This window comes from Oncorhynchus gorbuscha, linkage group LG05 (genome assembly GCF_021184085.1).
Source record: "Oncorhynchus gorbuscha isolate QuinsamMale2020 ecotype Even-year linkage group LG05, OgorEven_v1.0, whole genome shotgun sequence".
In the NCBI taxonomy this organism is placed as follows: domain Eukaryota; kingdom Metazoa; phylum Chordata; class Actinopteri; order Salmoniformes; family Salmonidae; genus Oncorhynchus; species Oncorhynchus gorbuscha.
Window position 1 is genome coordinate 1,981,008 of NC_060177.1, and position 10,101 is coordinate 1,991,108.

The 10,101-nt window shown below is 48.0% G+C and overlaps 1 protein-coding gene across 1 annotated transcript; it reads left to right on the forward strand.

Moving 5' to 3' along the window:
* Window positions 1-4,644: 4,644 nt before the first annotated feature.
* On the forward strand, window positions 4,645-7,906 carry LOC124035448 (regulator of G-protein signaling 9-binding protein-like). Its single transcript, XM_046348898.1, has one exon. It carries the CDS (start codon window positions 5,475-5,477, stop codon window positions 6,213-6,215), a length of 741 nt encoding a protein of 246 aa, XP_046204854.1. The 5' UTR covers window positions 4,645-5,474; the 3' UTR covers window positions 6,216-7,906.
* The last annotated feature ends 2,195 nt before the right edge of the window (window positions 7,907-10,101 follow it).

Sequence of the window (10,101 nt, forward strand, 5' to 3'; positions counted from 1 at the left end):
AACTGGGACAAGGGAACAAAGCTGAGACCCTCCTGTCTTCAACTGGGACCAGGGAACAAAGCTGTGGTTTTCCCAGAATTGCATTTTGAAATGTTATACGATCATAACCCATTTTTGTCTCTCAAGTGCGTCGTGGAAGAGGAGACCGGCTCCCCTTCACCACAGCAGCAGGCTACAGCGAGGACATAGGCAGAGGGGGGCTGGGCAGACATTCTCATCACAGGATAATGAGGATAATGCCCTTTACTGTACGACCAAATCGTGGTTTTAGCTGGCCATAAAAACAGAGGACGTTTTGAGTTGCCAATTCAGATCCAGGATGTTGAGTGTCTGTCACGGCCCTGACCATAGAGAGCCTTTTCATTCTCTATGTTTGGTTAGGGTGTGACTAGGGTGGGTAATCTAGGTTGTTGTATTTCTATGTTGGCCTGGTATGGTTTCCAATCAGAGGCAACTGATCATATTTTTCACAGCCATTTCCTCACTGTTTGTTTGTTGTGGGACCTTGTTTATGTGTAGTTGCCTGTTAGCATGCTATTCGTCGTCACGTTTCGGTCCTTCTTCATTGTTTTTTTTGTGCGTTTCAGTTAATAAACACGTGGAAACCATATCCCGCTGCACCTTGGTCCAATAATTATTATGACGAACGTGACACCGTCTAACTGATGACTTTGAATCAGCCTATTAGAAAACTGTCCCGGCCGTTGTCCACCGACTGTAGCGAACTGAGGAGAGCTGCTCAACATGATTTGAGGAGAAAGGCTCCAGGCTATTCATTCATCGTCAACAAAAGGAGGTGATTGTTTTCACCACCACTAAGGACTTTGTGTGTTTTGAATGAAAATGTACAAACACAACCAATAATAGAAGTGCTCATATTAAAGCCCTTTTTCAGCAGGTGTTGTCTTACGCAAGATAAACAATGGCTGAATACGCTCCTATTCACAATATAGAGCACTGCTTTAGACCAGGCCCCATAGAGCTCTGGTCAAAAGTAGTGCACTACATAGGGAATAGGGTGCATTTGAGACACAGTAAAAAAAACGGTAGAGTGGCCTGCCAGCCTCCTGTCCCCTGTCCTCCAGTCCATTAAAACAGGATAACACATCACTAGACTCTATCCCTAGACTCCATCCCTAGACTCCATCACTAGACTCCATCACTGCTCCATCACTAGACTCCATCCCTAGACTCCATCCCTAGACTCCATCACTAGACTCCATCACTGCTCCATCACTAGACCTCATCACTAGACTCCATCACTGCTCCATCACTAGACTCATTCACTGCTCCATCACTAGACTCCATCACTAGACTCCATCACTAGACCCCATCACTAGACCCCATCACTAGACTCCATCACTAGACTCCATCACTGCTCCATCACTAGACTCCATCACTAGACTCATTCACTGCTCCATCACTAGACTCCATCACTAGACTCCATCACTAGACTCATTCACTGCTCCATCACTAGACTCCATCACTAGACTCCATCACTAGACCCCATCACTAGACCCCATCACTAGACCCCATCACTAGACTCCATCACTAGATTCATTCACTGCTCCATCACTAGACTCCATCACTAGACTCATTCACTGCTCCATCACTAGACTCCATCACTAGACTCATTCACTGCTCCATCACTAGACTCCATCACTAGACTCCATCACTAGACTCATTCACTGCTCCATCACTAGACTCCATCACTAGACTCCATCACTGCTCCATCACTAGACTCCATCACTAGACTCCATCAAAAGACTCCATCACTAGACTCCATCACTAGACTCCATCACTAGACTCCATCACTGCTCCATCACTAGACTCCATCACTAGACTCCATCACTATACTCCATCACTAGACTCCATCACTAGACTCCATACGCCTCAATAATGCAGAAAGAGAAAGCTACATCCTCCAGACAGACCAGTCAACCCTCCATCCTCCAGACAGACCAGTCAACCCTCCATCCTCCAGACAGACCAGTCAATCCTCCATCCTCCAGACAGACCAGTCAACCCTCCATCCTCCAGACAGACAGAAACCAGCAACCTCCAGACAGACCAGTCAACCCTCCAGACAGACCAGTCAACCCTCCATCCTCCAGACAGACCAGTCAACCCTCCAGACAGACCAGTCAACCCTCCAGACAGACCAGTCAACCCTCCATCCTCCAGACAGACCAGTCAACCCTCCATCCTCCAGACAGACCAGTCAACCCTCCAGACAGATCAGTCAACCCTCCAGACAGGCCAGTCAACCCTCCAGACAGACCAGTCAACCCTCCAGACAGATCAGTCAACCCTCCAGACAGGCCAGTCAACCCTCCAGACAGACCAGTCAACCCTCCAGACAGACCAGTCAACCCTCCAGACAGACCAGTCAACCCTCCAGACAGACCAGTCAACCCTCCATCCTCCAGACAAACCAGTCAACCCTCCAGACAGACCAGTCAACCCTCCATCCTCCAGACAGACCAGTCAACCCTCCAGACAGACCAGTTAACCCTCCATCCTCCAGACAGACCAGTCAACCCTCCATCCTCCAGACAGACCAGTCAACCCTCCAGACAGACCAGTCAACCCTCCAGACAGACCAGTCAACCATCCATCCTCCAGACAGACCAGTCAACCCTCCAGACAGACCAGTCAACCCTCCATCCTCCAGACAGACCAGTCAACCCTCCAGACAGACCAGTCAACCCTCCCGACAGACCAGTCAACCCTCCAGACAGATCAGTCAACCCTCCAGACAGACCAGTCAACCCTCCAGACAGACCAGTCAACCCTCCAGACAGGCCAGTCAACCCTACAGACAGACCAGTCAACCCTCCAGACAGACCAGTCAACACTCCAGACAGACCAGTCAACACTCCATCCTCCAGACAGACCAGTCAACCCTCCAGACAGACCAGTCAACCCTCCAGACAGATCAGATATGGAGCCTCTCACCTCTACACAGCAGAGATCACATCCATAACAGATACAACTTGCATCCCTGTACTGTACTTAGTCACAGGAGCGCGCTCACACACCACCACACACTCTCTCTCTCCACACCACCACACACACTCTCTCACAGACCACACACACTCTCTCTCACACACACACCACACACACTCTCTCTCACACATTCTCTCTCACACATACACCACACACACTCTCTCTCACACACCACACACACTCTCTCTCACACACACACACCACACACACACTCTCTCACACACCACACACGCTCTCTCTCACACATTCTCTCTCACACATACACCACACACACTCTCTCTCACACACCACACACACTCTCTCTCACACACACACACCACACACACACTCTCTCACACACCACACACGCTCTCTCTCACACACCACACACACTCTCTCTCACACACACACTCTCTCACACACCACACACACCCTCTCTCACACACACACCACACACACTCTCTCACACACCACACACACTCTCTCTCACACACACACACCACACACACTCTCTCTCACACACCACACACACTCTCTCTCACACACCACACACACTCTCTCTCACACACACACCACAAACCAGCACAAGGACACACACATTTGTAAATGCACAGACACACAGGTAAGCATGCAAACACACACACAAATCCGTCATAAAAAGTAATCCTATAAAAATTGAAAGTGAAAGGAAACTAGGAGAAATGTAATCAAATCTGCAGAACAGAAAATATTGTATTGATGAAAAGCTCCCATTGATCTGGGAAAACAACGGTCTGATCTCTAAATGGACCTCCTCTTTTCAACCCTGCAGTGATGATCCATTATGAAGCAGACTGAATGCTGCTGGATCAATGATTATGTCTCAAATGGCACCCTATTCCCTATATAGGGCACTACATTAGACCAGAGCCCTATGGCACCCTATTCCCTATATAGGGCACTACATTAGACCAGAGCCCTATGGCACCTTATTCCCTATATAGTGCACTACTTTAGACCAGAGCCCTATGGCACCTTATTCCCTATATAGTGCACTACTTTAGACCAGAGCCCTATTCCCTATATAGTGCACTACTTTAGACCAGAGCCCTATTCCCTATATAGTGCACTACTTTAGACCAGAGCCCTATTCCCTATATAGTGCACTACTTTAGACCAGAGCCCTATTCCCTATATAGTGCACTACTTTAGACCAGAGCCCTATGGCACCCTATTCCCTATATAGGGCACTACTTTAGACCAGAGCCCTATGGCACCCTATTCCCTATATAGGGCACTACTTTAGACCAGAGCCCTATGGCACCCTATTCCCTAATATATAGTGCACTACTTTAGACCAGAGCCCTATGGCACCCTATTCCCTAATATATAGTGCACTACTTTAGACCACACCCATGTAGCGAAAAGGGTACAATTTGTGAAACAGTTAATATCTCAGCGTCCTCTTCATCTGTGAGCATCACTTTAATAAAGGCTTCCACTACCACCACATACAGTAGTCTAGAGAGGGAGGGGGCTGTGTGTGTGTGAGAATAACTAACCAATCACAATACGTATCCCACTGGAGATGTTTTCTCACTAACCAATCAGTGGATCTCTAGGCTTCTCTACTCTGTCCAATGTTCCAGAATGCCTACATCTGAAAGCTCCGGTCTTGTTCTGCATGTGACCACACAAAGCGCTTATGGTGTTTAAAACAGCACCGTGGACAGACTGAAGTGGCTTCCGTTCAGATGAATAAGAAACAGCCCCACGATACTTAGACAACCAACCAACCAGTTTGATTTGGTTCGTCCAGCGGGAACGGGTCTGTCTCTCACGCTGAGCTGAGCTGACATTTAACAGTGTTTGTTTTATATAATCATCACCATCCAGATGTGCATCTAAGAAGACGGCGACGGCATTAATGGACTTTCCGTTATTTTTTTGTTTGCGAGCCGACGCTGCCTGGAGTTGTTCTGTCTGGATACTGTGGAGTTGATGTTTAATAGGAAACACCTGTAGCTGAATCCGCTACACAGTCTCTAATATATTGGACTATTATTAGCCACAAACCAACAGAAATGTTTTGATACACTATCTATTTTCTGCAGGCAGGGAGGGCTGGTCTCTCTGACGCTGTCGGCCATCTAATCTCCAATGCAAAAGAGCGAAGGTAAAGCCATTTACTGGTCCATTAATATCTAAGCTTCTCTCTCGGCTCTCTGTGCTGCTCGCAGACAGGAACATGGATAGAGAGGAATTCGCTGTGACAAGAGCTTTGACTGGATTCGTGTGGATGGTGTTCTCTTGTCCAAACTAAAAACTAATATAAAAAAAGACAGTGGAATCGAGCTCAACAACCGACCACGGTGCGTCTGGCGGTTCGCGATCATCATCCTTTTTTGTTGTTGTTGCGCACCGCTTTTAAAAAAATTAATTGAATGCATTTTTAATGTAGCCGGGGGAGATCAGAGGTGGGCTTATATTTGAATTAAAAAACAACCATGGGGGGCACAGATGAGTGTAAAACCATGCTGGATGCTCTGAACAAAGTCACAGCGTGCTACAGGCACCTGGTCATCGCGCTGGGCAGCACATCGGACTCTCAGAACCTGCGCGAGGAACTCAAGAAGACCCGGAAGAAAGCCCAGGAGCTCGCTGTGGCCAACCGGAATAAACTAACCGAGTTGCTCAAAGACAAGACCACCAGCAAGGACGACCGGGCTGAGTATGAGAGGCTATGGGTGCTGTTCACCAGCAGCATGGAGCTACTGGAAGTGGACATGAAGCGGAGCTTGGAGATAGGGCAGGAGTTCCCCCTCAAGGTGCCCACCAGACACCTCATCCAGACGGGCATGACCGGCAGCACCACCACGGTGGCCGCCAGGGCCATGTCTGTGCAGAACATGAAGTACGACGCGGACAGCAACATCGACACTGCCGACCTGAAGGAGCTCCAGGCTGAGATCACCCAGGTGGGCCAGATGATGGAGGAGATGGAGATGAAGGTGCAGGTGGCTCCGTGGGCCGTGGAGGCCAAGCAGGAGGCCGGCGCCGAGCTCAAATCCACCCTGAGCGTCGGGAACTCCTCCGTGGGCGTCATTTCCATCTGTGAAGAGGAGCCCAAGGACGAGATAGATGAAGGGGGTGACAATAACGGAATGATCACATGCATCGCTGGATTCATATTCGTTGCTATTGTAGTAATCGCCGGGATTCTAGGATACTTCGTAATCGGTGGATAGGATACTTAGTTCTGGACGTTTTGAGCCAGCCTGGGAATACTTCACAGATAAACAGCGGGCGCAGCTCAGAGACAGATACAGCCCGGGATGGACACTAGGCAGGTTATATGCCCGGAGAAACGGCTCTGTTGTTGAGGAGAGAGAGACTAGCACGAGGAGCTGTCGAGGTGATGAAAACTGTTACGTCTGCATCCCAAATGGCACCGATTCCACATATAGTCCTCTACTTTAGACCAGAGCCACTACAAGGCGTTATTCCCCATATAGTCCTCTACTTTAGACCAGAGTCACTACAAGGCGTTATTCCACATATAGTCCTCTACTTTAGACCAGAGTCACTACAAGGCTTTATTCCACATATAGTCCTCTACTTTAGACCAGAGTCACTACAAGGCTTTATGCCACATATAGTCCTCTACTTTAGACCAGAGTCACTACAGGGATTTATTCCACATATAGTCCTCTACTTAAGACCAGAGTCACTACAAGGCTTTATTCCACATATAGTCCTCTACTTTAGACCAGAGTCACTACAAGGCTTTATTCCACATATAGTCCTCTACTATAGATGAGTAGGTTCTCCTCATAGCTAGAGCAGAGGGAGGGTTTTGTCAACAGGGGGTAGATGAGTAGGTTCTCCTCATAGCTAGAGCAGAGGGAGGGTTTTGTCTACAGGGGGTAGATGAGTAGGTTCTCCTCATAGCTAGAGCAGAGGGAGGGTTTTGTCTACAGGGGGTAGATGAGTAGGTAATCCTCATAGCTAGAGCAGAGGGAGGGTTTTGTCAACAGGGGGTAGATGAGTAGGTTCTCCTCATAGCTAGAGCAGAGGGAGGGTTTTGTCTACAGGGGGTAGATGAGTAGGTTCTCCTCATAGCTAGAGCAGAGGGAGGGTTTTGTCAACAGGGGGTAGATGAGTAGGTTCTCCTCATAGCTAGAGCAGAGGGAGGGTTTTGTCTACAGGGGGTAGATGAGTAGGTTCTCCTCATAGCTAGAGCAGAGGGAGGGTTTTGTCTACAGGGGGTAGATGAGTAGGTCCTCCAGTGGCAGGCAGGTAGCACTGTTCACTCGCCTCGCAGTCCCAGCTGTCTGACTGCCTTGTACAAGATGCAGTTCATTACTACGTTCCCACTAACTCAATGATGTCAGCCAGCACACATCTTCAGAGGAATCCTCAGACTGAGCATTGAATTCATCCCTGCCAGCTTGCAGTCCTCCTCAGGGGTCAGGAGACCATAAAAACAAGCAAAAGATGTGGTGGGGTATTCAAACCAAAACACACTAGCTAACTAGCTAACTAGCATTGTTAACTAGTATTGTTGAAAGAACTGATTTTCCATCACATTCACAGGTAGGAAACACATTGATTTTACCCAGACTTAGTCTATACCCATTGAGCTATTCAAAACCAAAAATAAAATCAAACTATTCAAACTAAAAAAAACAAATAAAAATGATTAAATATTAACTAAATGTACCGGAGCTCTCTGCCTAGGCGACCTCACAGCGCCATGGCAACATGTGTAGAATGGCAGGGAATTTGTTCTCTGCCTCATGGCAACAAAAATACATCCTCTAAAGTAGTGCACTATATAGGGAATAGGGTTCCATATGGCTCTGGTCTAAAGTAGTACACTATATAGGGAATAGGGTTCTATAGGGCTCTGGTCTAAAGTAGTGCACTATATAGGGAATAGGGTTCTATAGGGCTCTGGTCTAAAGTAGTACACTATATAGGGAATAGGGTTCTATAGGGCTCTGGTCTAAAGTAGTGCACTATATAGGGAATAGGGTTCTATAGGGCTCTGGTCTAAAGTAGTGCACTATATAGGGAATAGGGTTCCATAGGGCTCTGGTCTAAAGTAGTACACTATATAGGGAATAGGGTTCTATAGGGCTCTGGTCTAAAGTAGTGCACTATATAGGGAATAGGGCTCTGGTCTATAGTAGTACCACTATATAGGGAATAGGGCTCTGGTCTATAGTAGTGCACTATATAGGGAATAGGGTTCCATAGGGCTCTGGTCTAAAGTAGTGCACTATATATGGGGCTCTGGTCTAAAGTAGTGCACTATATAGGGAATAGGGTGCCATTTGGGACGCACTCCTATGGGACACATCCATGTAAGGAGTTACTCGGCCTCGTAGAGCCTTTCTGAATGTATTCAGCATCTTTATGAGAAATTGCACTAGATATATTTTTAGAAGTACAAGATGTTAGGTCTAGAAAGGGAGGCAGAGCGTGTTGGGCTCCACACGATCACACAGGCAGGTCTAAGTATTATCCTACACAGAGAATGTCCATTAGTAGGGTCTAGGCTAGGGAGAGGAAATGTGTGTCCACGGATGTGAAAGAGAACACATCTACTGGTTAAACACGGTTGCTATTGGAATTTCACATATACATCTTCAACGTCAGTTTCATGTTCGTTTATATCTATCATCCATCATCCCTCCCTCCATCCATCATCCTCCATCCATCATCCCTCCCTCCATCCATCATCCCTCCATCCATCATCCCTCCCTCCATCCATCATCCCTCCATCCATCATCCCTCCCTCCATCCATCATCCCTCCCTCCATCCATCATCCCTCCCTCCATCCATCATCCCTCCCTCCATCCATCATCCCTCCCTCCATCCATCATCCCTCCTCCATCCATCATCCCTCCATCCATCATCCTCCATCCATCATCCCTCCATCCATCATCCCTCCCTCCATCATCCCTCCCTCCATCCATCATCCCTCCCTCCATCCATCATCCCTCCCCATCATCCTCCATCCATCATCCCTCCCTCCATCCATCATCCCTCCCTCCATCCATCATCCCTCCTCCATCCATCATCCCTCCATCCATCATCCCTCCCTCCATCCATCATCCCTCCCTCCATCCATCATCCCTCCATCCATCATCCCTCCCTCCATCCATCCATCATCCCTCCCTCCATAATATACCAAATGCCTGTTCCCTTTCTATTACCAAGGCCCAGAGCAGTGTTCGTTTATATCCATCATCCCTCCATCCATCATCCCTCCCTCCATCCATCATCCCTCCCTCCATCCATCATCCCTCCATCCATCATCCCTCCCTCCATCCATCCATCATCCCTCCCTCCATAATATACCAAATGCCTGTTCCCTTTCTATTACCAAGGCCCAGAGCAGTGTTCGTTTATATCCATCATCCCTCCATCCATCTCCCTCCCTCCATCCATCATCCCTCCCTCCATCCATCATCCCTCCATCCATCATCCCTCCATCCATCCATCATCCTCCCTCCATAATATACCAAATGCCTGTTCCCTTTCTATTACCAAGGCCCAGAGCAGTGTTCGTTTATATCCATCATCCCTCCCTCCATCCATCATCCCTCCCTCCCTCCATCCATCATCCCTCCCTCCATCCATCATCCCTCCCTCCATAATATACCAAATGCCTGTTCCCTTTCCATTACCAAGGCCCAGAGCAGTGTTTGGTTTAATACCAATGCAGGAGTTTGCATACTGGATTGGTTTGTAAATATTGTGTTCCTGTTTCAAATAGAGTACATTCTATGAAGTCTTGTTTATTATAATAAACATGTCAAAGACATTGTCTATGAATATCTCATGAATCTTTTCAGCTGCTGTTAACACTTTAAATCTACTGTTTGATGTAACCATATTGGTGCTCTTTACCCCAGCTGTTACCTAGGCTGTTACCTAGCTGTTACCCCAGCTGTTACCCCAGGCTGTTACCCCAGCTGTTACCCCGGCTGTTACCCCAGCTGTTACCCCAGCTGTTACCTAGGCTGTTACCCCAGCTGTTACCCAGGCTGTTACCCCAGACTGTTACCCCAGCTGTTACCCCAGCTGTTACCCAGGCTGTTACCCAGGCTGTTACCCCAGGC